The sequence below is a fragment of the Prionailurus viverrinus genome, chromosome B3, assembly GCF_022837055.1.
Source record: "Prionailurus viverrinus isolate Anna chromosome B3, UM_Priviv_1.0, whole genome shotgun sequence".
In the NCBI taxonomy this organism is placed as follows: Eukaryota; Metazoa; Chordata; class Mammalia; order Carnivora; family Felidae; genus Prionailurus; species Prionailurus viverrinus.
Genome location: NC_062566.1, coordinates 56,775,548 through 56,792,175, shown reverse-complemented (window position 1 = coordinate 56,792,175; position 16,628 = coordinate 56,775,548). Strand labels below are relative to the sequence as shown.

Here is a 16,628-nt window from a genome sequence, read left to right as displayed (position 1 = left end):
CCCACTTACTTCTCCGGCTGTAGAGAGGATGGTACCTCTATAGCCTGAGAGGATGTAGGAAACCACAGCCTGGGGTCCAGGGAATCCGTGCCCCAAGTCCCACCCCAGGCTTGCCCTGGTGCCTACCTGCCGTGCCACTCAGGGCTCGATGCCAGCTCCAGGCATGCTGTTCTGATGGTGCTGCATACGGGATCTCCACCCCACTGCTCAGCCTGCTGGGCAGAGAGCCATGGGTCAAAACTCTGCCTCCCATGGGGGGGACCCCCTACCTCGAGCCTCTTGGCTGCTCTTGTGAGGCTGTGCCTGCTGGGTCAGGATGGCTTGGGGCCATTGTCTGTCTCTCCATGTGGCCCTCACCTTATGGAGAAAGCATATTTCCTGCCACTCCAGTACCTCAGCCTCTCACACTGGGCTCCTGTGAGATCAAGGGTGTCCATGGGGGCCACGTTCTGAGAAGAGAGGTGAGAGGGGTCACAATGGCCATGTCCACTCTTCTCCATGGGCCTCTCTGTCTTCTGCCTTGCCTGTATTCCACTGCCCAGTACTTCTGCTGCAGTCTTCTTATCCCAGAAGAGGCTCAGGGAACTGCCCCCCAGGGTCCCACAGCAGCAATCCCAGGGGCTTGAGCTGGGCTGTGGAGAGAAGGGGGTGAGGTGACATCAGCCGAGCTTGGAGGGGAGGCTGCAGCCTGGCCTTATCAAAGCCTGACCGTCTATCTCCAGAGGCTCCCAAGCAAAGTCCTGGACTGGTCCAAGGTGTCCATGGGGAAAAGGGAGCCAGGGAATGACATGTAGGGAAACCAGGAAGAGGAGGAAGAGGGACTCGCTCCCCACCCGGGGGGGAGGGGGGCAGAAGCTATGAGGTGTCTTAAGAATGAAACTATCTTGGGGCATCTGGCTGGCTCAGTGGGTACAGCATGTGACTCTTGATCTTGGGTTTGTGAGTTCAAGCCCCACATTGGGTGTACAAATTGCTCAATAAAATATATAAAGGAAAAAGAATGAAACGGTCTTAAGACTCAGGGGTGTGGGGCCAGGGTGCCAGGCCTTGATGGCCCCTCGAGGCCCAAGTGGTTCTGTGGAGGAGAGCTGCCTGGAGAAGGAATCTCCTGGTACTGACCTGCCTCTCTGCAGGCCATTGCTGCTTGAGCTCCAAAAATCCTTCCATGGTGGGGGCACCCTTTGCATCCTGAAAGTCCAAGAAGGGGCCCAGGAAACATCCAGCAACAGAGGACAGGACCCCTCTGGAAGGTGGGCTAGGAATCTACCCCTTTTTGACCACTTCATTCCTGGGGAATCTCGGTTCCTCTGCCTGGTGTCCCCAGCCCCCAGGGCCTCAGGGCTGGCTGTGGGGTGTGGGCCTTACCCCTACAGCCCCAGCCCCACTGGGCTCCTGCTGCCTGGCTGCACATTCCAGGAAAAGAGTGGTGGCCAAGGGTGTGTGTGACCCAATGGGGACACCTGGCTGCAGGTCCCTTGTCTCAGCCAGCTGTACTGGCCCCCAGCTTCCGAGAGGCCTATGCTGGAGGGAGGTAAACTGGTGGCCAGCACTCCTGGGTTTCAGCCCTGTCCCCTGCTGCAGCAGCTTCTGTTCCACCTTGGAAAGGGGAGTAAGGTGAGCCAGATCAGCCTCTGCCGCCCCAGATCCCTCCCACCTGGAGAGTCCCTATCTCCTCATTGGGCTTCTCTTCCCACGTCAGCTCAGGAGACTTCCCTGTCATCCTGGTCCATGGTGGGGCTCTAACCTACCAGGACATGGAGGTGACAGGGCCCTGCAGCTGGCTGGGCAAAGAACAGGTTTTCCTGGGGGGTCAGATATATGGGCTCCGTTCATTGGGGAGGTCCCGACTCTCAGGCTGAGACCAGGATGCTCCCACTCCCAGTCCTCAGGTCCTTAGATCCCAGTGTACGCTCACCCCAGCCTCCACTCACCCCTGTCTCCCTCTGCAGTTGGGCAAACTTCTCTTGCTGGGCTGCCAGTGACTTTTCTAAGTCATGGTGTCCATGGAGCAGCAGCTCCACATCAGCCACCGAGTGCTGGGGAGAAGTAGGTCAGGGTGAGGCCCGGCTCCAAGGGGCACCAAGAGCCGCACCCTCCCCGTCCACAGCCTGGCTTGGCTGTTCAGGGAGCAGAGGAGGACTAGGACCTGCCCTTGGCCACAGCTGCCATCGCGCAGCCTGTCAACGGTGGGGCCTTGGCTCACCCCGCAGTTGGGGTCCAGCAGCAGGCCCTCTCGGGAGGCCAGCCAGGCCTCGGCCTGGTCCAGCTCCTGCCGCAGCTTCTGCAGGCCCCAGTTCTCCTCGCAGCGCTCCTGGCGTAGGGCGCAGGCCTCCGCCAGTGCCTGCAGCTGCCCTTCCAGCTCCCGCAGACACCCTGTCACCTGGTGGGAAGCGGCGCTGTGGGCCAGATGCTGGAGCAGAAGCCCCGAGGCACGGCGGGGCTGGTGCCCAGCAGACAGGTCCCGGAAAGGCCCAGACCCTTCCCCTCTCTGCTTCCCTTGCCTGCCTTCTCCTCCTGAGGGTTTCCATTCCTGCTAGGGGTTCCTTGGGTTGTTGGGCTCCCTCCCCAGCTCAACCCCTGGCCCACCTTTGTGCTCCTACCTCGGGGGACATGAAGTGGCCACTGTCCACCAGCTGCTGTCCTTCCTGCCGTATGTCCTGGGCCCGAAGGCAATATTCCTTGATTTCTTGCCCCAGCTCTTCCTGCTGCACCAAGAGCTGCTCGGCCCCCACCAGGTCCCCAGCCAGCTCCTGTGATGAAGCCAGAACCTGCTTCTCCTGAGCCCATGCTCTGGGGGCAGGGAGACAAAGCTGCTGTCAGGGCTGGGAGGGAAGCCTCAGGAAGCAGGGCAGGAGCTGGGCACGGGACAGGGGAGTCTAGCTCCCTGAAGAGCTGGGGTGACCCCCACCCCGCAGGGCAGAGCTGAGCCAACAGCAGGGCAGGGTGCCACTTACAGCAGTTCCCTACAGCGGCCGAGGAAGGCATGGCCCCGGGCGGCCTGCTCCAGCTGCTGACCCTGCTCCTGGGCCTTCACGTCCAGGGTGGCCCAGGCATCTTCCATCTTGGCCACCTGCTCAGACAGGCCCACCCGAACCACAGGGTATAGCTGGCCCAGTCTGCAGGCCTCCATCCGCATCCGGGCCACCTCCTTCTCCATAGCTGCCAGCTCCCTCTGCCACCAGAACACATGATCAGGCCTCACCCTGGCAGCCCGATGGATGCTCTTCATTTGGTCCTCTCTGAGGAGTCCTGATCCGCTTCCCGGACTCTCCCAGGCCAACTCCACTCTGTTCCACCACCTGGGCAAGCACCTCCCGGCTGGGAGGGCCTTCTCTTCCCCCCTCTGTGGGCTCCCTACCCACCACCTGCAGGGAAGGGCTCTGAGGGGCAGACAACGGGCACGGGCCCTCACCTCCAGACACCTGTGCTGTTGCTGTAAGGTCTGCACCGATGACAGACTGTGGCCACAGATGTCTCTCGCCATCAGGGTGACCTTCTCCTGCATCCAGCCCTGGAGCTGGGCCACTTCCTGCTCAAAGCCAAGAACTTCACAGGCTGTGGCCAGGCTCTGTGAGAGGAAAGAGGGCTTGCTCTGAGTTGAGCTCATTCCTAGGACCTTTTCTCGCTGGAGACATGGCCTTGTGGGCCACGTCCTTTTAAATAAGAAGGATCAGGGCGCCAGGGTCGTTCAGTTGGTTCAGTGTCCCACTCTTGGTTTTGGCTCAGGTCATGATCTCATGGTTCAAGGGTTTGAGCCCCATGTTGGGCTCCGTGCTGACATTGCAGAGCCTGCTTGGGACATCATCTCCTTGCTCTCTGCTCCTCTCCTGCTCACACTCGCTCTGTCTCTCTCAAAATAAGTAAATAAATACATAACTAACAAGGACCGTGGGCTTGGTGATTCAGGCATGACCACCAGGTACAGAAAACGTCCTCAATGTGGCAGGTGCTCAATGAATGTATGATATTACTGATGACGTGGCAGGGCCTCAGGGGGCATTCTGTGACAAGAGGGTCTTCGTTGTACAAATCACCAGAAAGGCAGAAATGGGGCCTCTGAAGCAGGGGGGGAGGGGATGGGTCCATCCACGGGGGAGGAGGGAGGAGTTTGGTTTTCAGGGAGTGGCTAGGAGGAGAGGGTCAGCTCAGGAGGCTGCCGAGGCTGTCGGGGGCTCGGGGGGCAGGCTGCTTTCACAGAAGCAGCTGTGGCTGACCCTGGTTGTGGAAACAACAGTGAAGCCATCACACGGGGCACGTAGGTTAGGAGAGCGAGGGAGTGTGCCGAATGAGCCAGCTAAGTGCCAGTGGTTAAGGAGAGATCAACGTGGGATGTATCTTAAAGCCTGAAGCCTATGTTTAGGGAGGCTTTGAGGGGATCTGAAGCCGGCCACACCCGCGTTCTGTTTCTCCCTGGAGGTATGAACTGCACCAGCAGGAAACCAAACTGGTGGAGAGGGCTGGGGTGCCGTGGAGGTGCAAGATTTTGAGACTTCCCATCTGCTTAGTATTGGGATTAGAGGCAACTACCTCCCTCTACACACACACACACACACACACACACACACACACACACACACCCCTGGGCGGGCCTGCTTGTCCCTGGCTCAGGCAAAAGGGACAGGAATATCTGTGCACTCGGTGCACTCACCTGTGTGCGGGCTTTCATTGCCCTGTCCAGCCTCTCCCAAGTCGCCTCGATGCGACTCCTCTGGGCTTGAATCTGAGGCTTGTGCCTGCGTGCTGTCCGCTCCAGGGAGCCTGCCAGCTCCCTCAGGGCCTGCACCTTAGCCTGGCCCAGGCTCTGAACTTCGTTTCTGAAAGCATCAAACTTCTCTTCCAGCACCTGCGAGAATACAGTGCCAGGGAGGGTCACTCTGGAGGTGGTGTCCAGGAGCACTTGAACCTCATGAAGGGCTGGGCGGTACCTGCCAGGTCCCTCATCAGTATCGACTGAGGCAGTGGCTCAAGTCCCCGGGCTCTGGCTCTAGTTCCCTAGGGATCCTCCCAGAGCCCGGAGACTCCCTACTTCCCCTCAGCTTACCCCTTCGCCTCCCTCTCACCCAAGTGCACACTTTCTTTGCCCTTGCTCAGCAGTCTCAATCCACTCTTCCTAGGTTTGCTCATGAGTGACTTGCCTTGGCAGCCTCCAGGTCCTGCCCGTGGTCCTGGGACTCAGCGGTGGCCACCTTGCTGGCCAGCCAGGCGTCGAGGAGCAGGGCCTCCCGTTCCAGCTGGTGGAGCTGTAGCTGCTCCTGCAGACCCTGCCGCCTGCCTTCCACCCTCTGCAGCAGCCCCGAGTGGGCCTCCCTCGCTGCCCGCATCCAGGCCAGCACCCTGGGGCTGTGGCAACAAGGACAACCCAGCTGGAGCCCTTCTTCCCTCATGTCCCTCTGTAGGAAGCACCCTCCCTGCACTGCCCACCTTTCTGGGTTCTGTCTGCTCTCAAGGAGAGCTGCTGTCTGCTGTAGCCTCTCAATTCTCACGCTGAAGCCCTCTAGGTCCCTCGTGGTGGCCTCCAGCTGCCGCAGAAAGGCGCGCGTGGCCTCGGCACTCTGGCCCACATCCTCGATGTCCAGGACACGGCCCTGCTCTTCCAGCCAGGATTCTGCCTCCTGGAGCTGGCGTGGCACAGAGGAGGTGTTCCCTAGGTGCTGGCCTCCAGGGCTCCCAGCTTGGAGCTCATAGCCTCAACATTCAGAGCAGGGGTTCTCACCCTGGCTGCACCCTGGAATTATCTGAGAGCTTTTACACTCTCTGTGCCTGGCTCTCAACCCTAAAGATTTCTGGTTTGGTCTGGAATGGAACCTGAGTATCAACCCGCATTTCTTACAGATTCCAGGTCACTCTGATACAGAGCAATGGCTGAGAGTCATTGGTTTAGAAGAAATGGCACATGCACTAAAACCAAACCCAGGGAGGGGCCTGTGTTCCGGATAACATGCAGCATCGACAGCTTGGGGGCAGGGGAACACTTAGGGCAGGTAAGTGAAGATGCACAGAGAGCCTGGAGCCCCACGTGGGGGTTACCTTCCAGGCCTGTGTACGCTCCGGGTGTCCTCATGCCCAGGTCCTGCCCTTTTGCATCTCACATCGGCCCCTCACCTCTGTCAGGAACTGCTGGGCCTCCTGAGCCTGCTGTAGCAGCAGCCGCCTCTGTGTCACCTGTGCCCGCAGGGAGCCCATGGCATTCTCCAGCTGCTGTACCCGGACAGCCACGTCACAGGCCGAGTGCCCAGCCCGCACTAGCTTGTGTCCTGCGTCCACCACGGCCTGAGTCAGGGACTCGTGGCTGCTGATCTCACTCTCCAGGTTCTGTGGAGGCGGAGGAAAACATGACCAGGATGCTACTGGACGCTCCTCAGGGGGCCCCAGAGTTATGCTAGAAGCCTCACAGTCTCCCACAGACTCACCCCCAAATTGTTCCCTGTCCATATGGCCAACAAAGAACCTAGGGTACCCCCAAAGCCCTGCCAGAGGCACAGAGCTCCAAGCACCACTGGCTGGCTGAGTGGTGTGCTCAATCTGAGGGCAGCCCCTCCCTGCTCTGGGGGGGGATGGTTCCCACACCTGGTGCTTCTCTTGCAGGTGCCACACGGCGCTCAGACTCTGCCCGCAGTCCTGGGTGGCGGCCAGAGGCAGCCTCTCCTGCACCCATGCCATCTCTTCTTCAGCATCCCTGAAGAACTGCGAGAGGCGGCTCCGAGCCTCCAGGGCCTCTCTGCGCTCCCGCAGGGGCTCCTGAAGGCTCTCAAACCTGCAGCAGTGGAGGCGGGGCCAGGGCAGGTAGGGGCCATGGTCATCAGTGTCAGCACCAGACTGTGGCCCAGAGCTCACCCACTCCGTGCCCCTCAGTGTGGGGTTAGGGGGAAGCCCGGAGGAGAGCAGCTGGAGGGCAGGGAGGAAGGGGCAGGGAGGAGGATGCATGTGCCCGGACCTACCTCCGCAGCAGCTTCTGGGCCCGGTCTTCCAGATCTGGGGCGAGGCAGTGGCCTTCCCGTGTCAAGACCTGAGCCTGGCCCAGCAGTAGCTGCACCTGCCCGGCCTGCCTGTCTACTGCCGCCTCCAGCCCGCCCTGAGCCCCCAGGAGCTCGTCCAACCCGGGCTGGTCCCGGCCCGGGATGGGGGCTCTCAGCGTGACCTCCACAGGCTCCAGCCAGCTCTCCAGTTCTTCCACACTCCGCCGGAGACGCAGGGCCTGGGGCAGAGTGCGAGGTGGGCACAAGAGGGAGAGGCCTAGCGCCTCCCCCACACACACCATGGTTCGCAGGGCCCACCTCGCAAGCTTCCTGAAGTGTGGCCGCCTTCCTCCGGCTGTTGGCCTGCAGCCTGTCCCAGAGCTCTCCCAGCTCCTGCAGCCGTTCCCGGATGGTCTCTGAGGCTGGGTGGCCCTCCTGCAGCAGCCTCTGCCCCTCCTACAGCAACACAGGGCACACTTCATGGACCCAGCACTGCCGGTGCCCCGGGACTTGTGCTGGCTTCCACCGCCAGCCTCAGGGCTACGGGCTGCATGCTAGCCGTGCGATCTTGGGCAAGTTCTGTAACCTCTCTGAGCTCATGTTCCTTATCCATATGATGGGGATGACACTGGTTGTTCTGTTTAAATGTTTTGTTTAAAATATTAAAAATTCTTAACAGGACCCTTAACATGACAGGGAGCCAGCCTGGGGTCAGGACCTGCTCTCTCTAGGTGGGAGACGGTAAATGGAAAAGGTGCTACACTTTGACTCGTTTACCCACAGGACTGCTAGCTGTGCCTTTCTCTGTCCCCTGATGTCTTTCCCAGAGAGCTTTAAAAACTATCCCATCAAAACGTCATCTTTAAAAATCTTGAAAAGGCACTATTTTTGGAGAGGGTGCCCCAGGAAAGCTTCTGCTTCTCGCTACATTTTGGTGCTTAGCATGGTGGTTGTATACAGAATGCACTCAGTGAAGGTCAGCCATCTATTACTATGGTTCAGAGCCACTGCCGGGGCTCTGTGGGGTCGCCCCGTGCTCTGGCCTGCAAGACCGTCCCATGGCCCCCAGGGCCTCACCACCTGCAGCCTTTGTTGGTGGTGGACACTTGCGTCGAGCTCAGCCTGGAGACTCTTCTGCTTCCACAGCTGTGTCTGCAGCAGAGCTGGGTTCCTCCAGCCCTCATCCAGGGCCACCGAGTCCTTCTCCCTCAGCCACATGGCCACCTGGACACATAAGGAGGACCAGGCTCGGCTGCCTCAGGCTCTCCCCTTGGCCCAACCCTCTGGGCTTGCCCTCTCCTGGGGGCGGCTCCTTCCCCCCCACAACCCACACCCCAACCCCAGGCCAACCTCCAAGGAGTCCTGCAGGAAAGTCTGCAGTTGCCCGAGCTCCTCCAGCTGGCGGCGACGGCTCGCGGCTCGCTCTATGAGCGCCTCTTTCCTGCCAGGAGGAGGGTCTCGTGGGTCCTCAGGTCCCCTCATTGGGGCTGGGGTGTGTGCGTGCCTTTCCAGCCTGTGACAGCCCTTCTTATGCATCAATACACCCTGAGGCCGGGGTCTCCTTTGAAATGGAGCGCCATTCTACTTCCATCTTCACTAGTGTCTGTTAGGGGCTGAACCGCGTCTCCCACATTCTTATGTTCAAGTCCCAATTCCCGGTACCTCACAAACTGACTGCATTTGAAGACAGGGTTTTAGGGGCGCCTGGGTGGCGCAGTCGGTTAGGCGTCCGACTTCAGCCAGGTCACGATCTCGCGGTCCGTGAGTTCGAGCCCCACGTCGGGCTCTGGGCTGATGGCTCAGAGCCTGGAGCCTGTTTCCGATTCTGTGACTCCCTCTCTCTCTGCCCCTCCCCCGTTCATGCTCTGTCTCTCTCTGTCCCAAAAATAAATAAACGTTGAAAAAAAAAATTTAAAAAAAAAAAAAAAAAAAAAAAAAAAAAAAAAAAAAAGAAGACAGGGTTTTAAAGAATTAAGTTAAAATGAGATCACTGGCTTTGGGCCAATCTCTCTTGATCTAAAAGTCTGAGAAGCTGGATGAGGTAGAGGAACCAGATGGGCTTTTATGAGGAAAAAAAGGCAGAGCCTGTGTCTCAAACTGTGCCAGCTTCACTTTTAAAAAATTTTTTTTTATTTTTGAGAGAGAGAAAGAGACACACAGAGACAGAGCATGAGTGGGGGAGGGACAGAGAGAGAGGACGACACCGAATCCGAAGCAGGTTCCAGGCTCTGAGCTGTCAGCACACAGTCTGACATGGGGCTCAAACTCACCAACTGTGAGATCATGACCGGAGCTAAAGTCGGACGCTTAACCGACTGAGCCACCAGACGCCCTGCCCGCCGCCCAGCTTCATTTAAATGGACACCGGAAATCTGCCAACCTGCCTGAGTGGCAAGTGCCGTGCTCAGGTATCAGGGGTACCTTCTCAGTCCTCACCACAACCCTCAGAGGCAGGTACTGTTACCCCCTCCTTGTAGACCCGGGACTCCGTGAGGAATCTGCCCCAGTCCCACCATGAGTGGGCAACACACAGGAGCTTGGGACTACCCGGTGCTGCAGGGCCAACGCCTAACCACTATGCTCGGGTCCTGCCATTTCATGTGGCAATTCTCCAGTTTCCCAGTTCACCCTTCTTTGTACAACTCCCTTTTATCTCCCCTGGGTGACCACATGCTGTGCTGGGCAGGAGTGCTGGGGGCTTATCCCACCCACAGCCCGGAGCCAGAGGTACCTCAGGAGCAGGGCCTGGCACTGGCCCAGGGCCCTCTGCGCCTCTGGGTGCCCACCCCGCTGCAGGCTGTGGGCTGCCGCCTCCAGGGCACTGATCTTTTCAGCCTGTGCCTCCAGACCCCGCTCAAGCACCTTGTGCTTCCACAGGAGGGTCTCCACATTGGCCGAAGGGTCCTGGCGGGAACAGGGAAGTGGATTCTGTCCACAGGGCTGCGCCTCCCATCCCAAGCTCTCTGCTTTCCCACCTACACCAAACACTCACCCACACGGTGAGCACTCTGCCCCGACACACCCCTCCAACTCCCCAAGGCCGGATGTGGCTTCAGGACAGGGATTCTCAGCCAGGGAAGGAAGGTACTAGGGATGAGAGCCGCTGTCACAATTTGCCAGGCAGGTGGAGCTTTTTCATGTAACAAGAATGCTCCCTCCTCTGCGCTCCCGGTAAGACTGGGTCAGCGCAGGACAAGCTAGCCCCCAGGTTTTCTGAGGTCTCCCCTGAGTCAGGTTCGCCTGCCACAGGGATTGGGACAGAGGTTGGAAGAGCAAACCTCGGTACAAGGGAGTGAGGAGGGCAGAGGTGAGAAGTGCGGGAAGGAGCCAAGGATGGGTCTAAGGCCAGAGGCTCACCCTCTAAGCTCCCATGACATCCCCGTGGGGCCTAGCCCCAGGCACACAAGAACTGCAAACATGCATGGGGAATAGACTTTTCAGTGACCCCTTCCTTGGCCTGAGGAGCTTACACAGCACCGGTTGACGTGACCCCTAACACTGCTTTTGTAAAGCCCCCTCACTCCTGCTGGCACCTACCCCCAGAACCTCACTAGCTGGGCAGTCCTCCCGGCTGCAGAGCCAAATTTCCACCTGCTCCATAGAACTCAGAACCAGCTGTCAAGAAAGGAAAAGGCAAAAGGAAGTGAGCAGAGGGTCCAATTACTGCAGGTGGACCTATTTGTGCCCAGAGGAGACAGACCAGGGACCAAGAACCTGGTTCAACAGAATGAGTCCACGGCAGGCAAGAGCTGCCTGTGCAAGCTGAGTGGTGGGTGCTAGGTGGTGGGAAAAGGCCCTGGTATGGCAGCCTTTCTGGGTTTGGCTTTGACCAGGGGCAATGGGGGTAGCGCCCAGCCCAGGGGTGGGGGCAGGATGGAGGCTGCCTACCTGGAGCTCCAAGGCCTGCTGCAGCTGGTGCTGGTGCCCCTGCCAGGCCCTCTCCAGGGTGTTCAGCTCCTGGTCTAAACCAGCCAGGGCCTGGAGGATGTCGGGGGTGGATGGGTGCCCATCTGCAAGCAGTCGCTGCCCAGTGCTTCGGGCCAGGCTGAAGCTGTCTCTCTGGGAGTCCAGCTCGGCCTGTAACAAGACTAGGTTCAGATCCGGGAGGCTGAGGTTCCATGAGTGGGAGGGAGGAGGCCCAATAGGGAGGGGAGAGGCGGGAAGACAGCAGACTGGGTGGGATGGAAGAGGAGAAAGGCAGAGGCAGGTGAGGGAGAAAGAACCCAAGAGAAAGTTGGGATGAGTATACCGGAGAGGGTGGGGAGGAGGCGAGGTCCCAGGATCCTGACCCTCACCTTGAGCTCCCAGTGCCCCGCTATCATGCGCCGGGCCTCTGCAGGGCTGCGGGGGGGGCTTTGGGCATCCATCTCAGCCCGCAGCCTCCGGGCCCAGACCAGAAAGTGCTGTAGCGCGGCTTGCAGTTTCTGGGCTTGGTGCAAGGCATCCAGTGACTCCTTCCTGCCCACAGGGTTCATCTGCTAGTCCTGGGGCCTTGGAGCCCCTCTCCCCCCCACCCCCACATGTGCTTTCCATCCCTGAATCCCCTTAGCCAGAGAAGGGCCCACGGGCTGGGAACGAATAGAGTGACAATACCAGCGGTTATACGAAATGGATGGAGGAAGGCGCTCAGGGGAAACCAGGGTCGGGGAGAGTAGAGACAGATGTTGCAGGGGCTGAGTCTGTGAGGGCAGTGAGACAAAGAGGCCTGGGGGTTTGTACCGCTTCTGGGCCCCACTCCGGAGCTGCCACCAACTGTCCGTCATCTCCCTCTGCTTGTGGCTGAGGCTATGGGCTGCCCCAGGGCTTCTCTGGCAGAGGCGGCCCACCTCACACTCTAGGGACTGTGGGGGAAGTCAGACTCAGGGGCTGGGGCATGGAGGCAGGTTGCACTCAGGGGAGCCCCGGCTGCAGGAGGGCCCCAGCCAACAGGGGGGGGTACCCACTCTGCTGGCTTTCAGGTACCGAAGCCCTCCTGCCCTGTATATGCCCACCACGGTCCCACAGAGGAGGCACCCCGGGCCTGGGCCCACCTCCATACCCAGATGCACACCTCCACCTGGGCCTGGATGAGGCCCATTTCCTGCTCCAACTCCTTGTGTTTCCATATCAGCCTCTGCACGCTCTCCGGATCTTTCCCACAGTCCAGGGCCTGGACCAGGGCGGCCTGGGAAGGAAAGCAGCATTATTGGCTTCGCCTTTGCCCCCGCTCCTCCCTCACTGCAGTGGGTCACCGGGGCCGTGGGGTTTCTGTGTGAAAAGCAAGTACCCAGCCTGATTCCCTTCCCAGTGCCTTCAACTGACCAGAGGCCCCTTCCTTCTGTGAAGGAGGAAGATTCCCAGGAGAGACTAGGGGATGGAGTTTCTTCTGATCCAGTAATCTCTGTTTGTGGGGGGAGCCTCCTGTGACTCATATTCCTCTGGGGAGAGCTAGGCATGGACAGACAGGACAGGCCTGGCTGGCTAGGGCAGGAACTGCAGGAGTAAGGACAGCAAGGCAAGAGCCCTTTGCAGGCCCAGAACAGGGCACCATCTGCGCCACACGGGGCTTCCTGGGAGGCACACAACCTCACTTTCACCTCTGGCAGCATCTAGCCCACGTTTCTCCGTGGTTGCTGATGGGCTCCGGGGCAAACCTCCTGCATGCTTTGCACTTGCTCAGGGACAACAGAGGGAAGGGTGCATTGGGGGTGGTGGCGCTCTGGCCTCTTGACTCACAGCGTTTCTGGAAGCCAGGTGGGCCAGCCTCCAAGCCTGCAATGGGGGCTTCTGGGGCCGAAAGTTGACATCCTGAGAGCCCCTGGCACAGCCCCACCCCCACCGTGATGGACCCCTAGCAGTATCTCCCTCCAGTAGCCCAAGCTGAAGAGAGAGAGACCAAAGGCGAGACACATGTAGATTCCCGGTAAGCGTGCCCCCAGGCGGCTGCTGTGGTCTTTCACTACTTACCTTTTCCCCAATCCGCTCAGTGAGGTCATCCAGCTTTCCCGACAATGTGTGTGTCTCCAGGGCCCCTTCAAGCTGCTGCTGGTACCGGAGTAGGTTGTCATGGAAACTCTTCCACCTGGCAAGGAGGGTGTAAGGCTGAGTCAGGTGGCCCTCCAGCCCCTGCCTCCCTCTCCTAGCCCCACCGCCTCCCGCTCCAGGACTGGCCTGTTGTTCAGCTGGTGTCGCCGCTGGCAGACGGTCTTGACTTGCTCAGGGCACAGGTTCTGGAGCTTCCGGGACAAGTCATTGATGCTCCTGATGTGGGTGTCATCCACTGTGTCCTGTGGGGTGAAGGCACTGGCAGCACCCATCCCAAGCCCTGCCTTGGCAATGCAGTCAGCGCGTGGAGGGGCTGCCTGGGCCCGAGAGAGGGCGAGGAGCAACATGTCTGGGGAGCGGAGACAGCTGCACCCCATGCCAGGTGCAGTGAGCAAGATGCACTTGGGGCCTGCAGCCCCGGTGTCATCTCTAAGGCTAGAAAATATGTTCCTGGGTCAGAACTGGGCAGGGCGGGTGGGCAGACACGCGGTGACTAACAGAAGCTTTTAAGTTAAAACACAGCTTCTCAGGATGAGAAAAGCAAAGCAAGGGGTGGAATGAAATGGTGAGCGTGGGTCTCCTTGTGTTGGAGTGTCTCCACCCCTAGGAGTCACCAGGCTGAGGCTGCCACTGCTCCGACACTGAGAGGGGTTTACAGGTCCAGGGGGAGAGGTCCCTGGCAGGGAGAGGGTTGCAGGTGTCCTGCCCCTAGGAAAAGCAGCTTGAAGAGCTTAAATTTCCAAAGCACTTCCCTAGGAAGTGTCTCATGCGAGCTGGGCAGGGAAGGGGGTTCCTCTCCTACAGATGCCAGAGCAGAGCTTAGAGGCTAACGTGACTCATCTGTGGCAGAGCCAGGATTTGAGCCCAGCTCCTTGAGTCTCTCTGGCCCTCTTTCTACCCCAGCGTCTGTCAAGGTGGCTGTGAATTCCACCACCAGAGAAGGGCAGCATGGGTTGGGGCACTGCAGCCTGTCAAATGTCATACACACTTACCTCAAGAGGGAGGAGGTTAGCATGTTTGGTCTCTAACACCTGAGTAGGACTACATTTGCCTAAGTTCTTTCATCTATTCCACATAAGAGAAATAGATTTTGGGGGTGTGTGTGGGGGGTGCGGTGAGGAGAAGGTGAGGGGCTGAATGAGGGGTCCCAGCAGCTGCAGCTGAAGGATTACCCACTACGTGCAGGCACATGCGCATTTTTTTTTATTTTGAAGTAATTACAGATGCACAGGAAATTGCAAAAGTAGAATGGAAAAGTCCCACGTACTCTTCCCCCATCTACCCCCAAGGGGAACATCTTATATAACTGTGGCATAACATGAAAACCAGGAAATGGACATTGTAACTTTTTTTTTTTTTAAGTTTGAGAGAGACAGAGACAGTGCGAGTGGGAGAGGGGCAGAGAGAAAGGGATAGAGAATCCCAAGCAGGCTCCGTGCTGCCAACCTGGGGCTTGAACCCACAAAACTTCGAGATCATGACCTGAGCAGAAACCAAGAGTTGGACGCTTAAGTGACTGAGCCACCCAGGTGTCCCTAGACGTTACAACTACTAACCAGACTACAGGATTTATTCAGAGTTTGTCAGTTTCCACATGCATGTATCTGTGCGTGGAGGGGGGAGGGAGGAACAGTTCTCTGCAGTTTTATCACATGTGTAGATTTGGGTAACCACCACCACACATACATGCTTCCTTTAGGAGACAGGTGTTATCCCCATTTTAAAGATGAAGAAACTAAGGCTTGGTGAGATAGGGGGCCTGGCTAAGCACATGCAGATAGTAAGCACCGAGCTGGGTAAGACCCACGCGGGGTCACTACTCTGAGCCTTTAAGTGGCCCTTGGGGATGAGTTGGCTGACCTCTGCCCCGCAGGGCCCCCATACCTGGGCCCAGACTCCTCGGAGCTTGCGGAGTTGCTTGCGGAGCTGCAGACAGTGCTCAAGGTCCCGGCCCAGGTCGCCCATGTCCACCATCGCCTCCTGCCGAGGCCGAGAGGTGAGGGTCTGTGGGAGGCGCTCTGAGTCCCAGCCCCACGTGTGCTCAGCCCCTGGGGGCAGTACTGGGGCAGGTGGAGATTTGGGGAACTTCCTGCTGGGGCTCCCGCCTGTCGGCAAGCCAGGGAGCTGCAGGCCTGGGGCTCCTCACCCCCACCTCTCAGCCCCTCAGCCCCACCTCCAGCTCTGTCCCTGCCTAGCTGCATCTCACCGTCTCCTGGATCCAGGCATCTGCAAGGTCTGCTTTCTGCAGAAACTCCAGGAAGTTCCGTTTGTTCTCCAGGTCCTGGCCCCGAAGAGCCACTGCCTGCCTTAGCTTCTGCCAGTGTTCCTGCAGGACCCACAGCCTCTGGGAGACTTCTCCTACCTGAGGGTGGCTCTGTGCCACGAGAGCCTCGCCATCCTGGAAGACAGGACACCCGGAGAGCTTGCCTGTCGCCCCTCCCCATGCTTAAGACCTTTCCCTTGGGCGACCGAGAGTCCACACTTTGGGGTAGGACTGGGGCCAAGGGCCTGGCTGTTACCTTGGTAACAGAGATTATCACCTCCTCGTGGGCCTGGACTTCAGCCTCAAAGGCCTGGTGTTTCCTCAGATGTCTCAAGTTATCTTTCAGGTCCCCGGGACGGATTGGCTCTTTCAGCTGCTGGACTCGCTCCTGGATCCAGACCTGAGCCTGGTGGGGGTGGGGACGTGTCCCATAATGCTGATACTGCTTCAGTCCACAGAGATGTCCCACATATCTACTCTCAGCTGTGCCCAGGTAGTTGACTGCTGGCCCCAAGAGCTGAGCTAGGCAGTGCCTGGGAAATGAGATCCAGTGCTTCTAGCCCAGGAAGACACGTACCAGGCCCGGCTGGTGCCCCGCCCCAGGGAAGAGGTGAGCAGGGCCCTTGGGTGGGAACTCATTTTGGAGGCGAGGCTGGCTTTTTCTTAGGCCCTAGATACTCGGTTCCCTGCCCCTTCCTCCTTTCTTCTCTTTGCCCTAGCCCTCACGAGCTCAGGAAGCAGTGGGGTCTCTGCTCATAGTGTCTCTTAATCAAATGTCCTGGGTCCCAGCAAGGCCTCTGCGAAAGCCATTTGACCTTCCAAACTTCAGTGTCCTTATCAAAGGGGTGCGGTGAGGCCCAAATGAACCTATGAAGGTGAATGTCATCTGTACACTGTAAAATGTGGCCCGAGCAAAAGGCAATGGGTTGGAGGTGGCCCTCTGACCTGGGTCACGGCCGTGGTGAAGCCAGTCAGCAGCAGAGAGGTGTGCAAGGCACGACCCCGGCTCTCCGCCAGGTCCTTCACTCGAGCCCGATGCTCTAGCACTGTGCGGAGCCCATCCTGCACCTTGGGACCCCCAAGGGTCTTCGCCTGCTCACACAGAGCTGCCTCCTGCGGGGCAGGATCAGAGACACAGTCCACTGCTTTCTCATACTGGGAGGCTGAAGCAGGGGCTGGCTCACAGGGAAGCCTTTCCCTCAGCTCGACATGGCCCAGGGCTGGCTGGTCCTCCCAGAAAGCCAGAACCAAGTCCCACAGCTACACAGTGACCAAGTCATGTGGAGCCAGGTATCCCTGCTGTGCCCCTCATCCAACTCTGCTCAGTCAGTTCCAACCAGGCACCCCTACTACTACAGGCTGCCCCCATACATCAACATTACCTG

General features: G+C 58.9%; 1 protein-coding gene across 5 annotated transcripts in view; it reads right to left on the bottom strand.

The window, feature by feature from the left end:
* SPTBN5 (spectrin beta, non-erythrocytic 5) overlaps positions 1 to 16,628 on the bottom strand; it is a 47,865-nt gene that overhangs the window by 2,265 nt on the left and 28,972 nt on the right. For 3 of the 5 annotated variants that reach the window (XM_047861832.1, XM_047861834.1, XM_047861833.1), the window contains exons 36-65: positions 16,189 to 16,356; positions 15,500 to 15,649; positions 15,187 to 15,378; positions 14,865 to 14,960; positions 13,107 to 13,222; positions 12,903 to 13,017; positions 12,007 to 12,120; positions 11,676 to 11,797; positions 11,252 to 11,414; positions 10,845 to 11,033; positions 10,494 to 10,571; positions 9,688 to 9,860; positions 8,307 to 8,397; positions 8,034 to 8,180; positions 7,275 to 7,412; positions 6,939 to 7,195; positions 6,568 to 6,754; positions 6,103 to 6,312; positions 5,422 to 5,618; positions 5,136 to 5,340; positions 4,649 to 4,843; positions 3,413 to 3,568; positions 2,955 to 3,172; positions 2,601 to 2,790; positions 2,204 to 2,380; positions 1,932 to 2,036; positions 1,366 to 1,596; positions 1,120 to 1,188; positions 394 to 632; positions 127 to 215 (exon numbers count right to left, since the gene is read on the bottom strand). In XM_047861832.1, the coding sequence (XP_047717788.1) occupies positions 127 to 215; positions 394 to 632; positions 1,120 to 1,188; positions 1,366 to 1,596; positions 1,932 to 2,036; positions 2,204 to 2,380; positions 2,601 to 2,790; positions 2,955 to 3,172; positions 3,413 to 3,568; positions 4,649 to 4,843; positions 5,136 to 5,340; positions 5,422 to 5,618; positions 6,103 to 6,312; positions 6,568 to 6,754; positions 6,939 to 7,195; positions 7,275 to 7,412; positions 8,034 to 8,180; positions 8,307 to 8,397; positions 9,688 to 9,860; positions 10,494 to 10,571; positions 10,845 to 11,033; positions 11,252 to 11,414; positions 11,676 to 11,797; positions 12,007 to 12,120; positions 12,903 to 13,017; positions 13,107 to 13,222; positions 14,865 to 14,960; positions 15,187 to 15,378; positions 15,500 to 15,649; positions 16,189 to 16,356 (4,777 nt within the window). Of the gene's footprint in view, positions 1 to 126; positions 216 to 393; positions 633 to 1,119; positions 1,189 to 1,365; positions 1,597 to 1,931; positions 2,037 to 2,203; positions 2,381 to 2,600; positions 2,791 to 2,954; positions 3,173 to 3,412; positions 3,569 to 4,648; positions 4,844 to 5,135; positions 5,341 to 5,421; positions 5,619 to 6,102; positions 6,313 to 6,567; positions 6,755 to 6,938; positions 7,196 to 7,274; positions 7,413 to 8,033; positions 8,181 to 8,306; positions 8,398 to 9,687; positions 9,861 to 10,493; positions 10,572 to 10,844; positions 11,034 to 11,251; positions 11,415 to 11,675; positions 11,798 to 12,006; positions 12,121 to 12,902; positions 13,018 to 13,106; positions 13,223 to 14,864; positions 14,961 to 15,186; positions 15,379 to 15,499; positions 15,650 to 16,188; positions 16,357 to 16,628 lie in introns of those variants that run through there. The other 2 variants (XM_047861835.1, XM_047861836.1) reach the window with 2 other exon arrangements.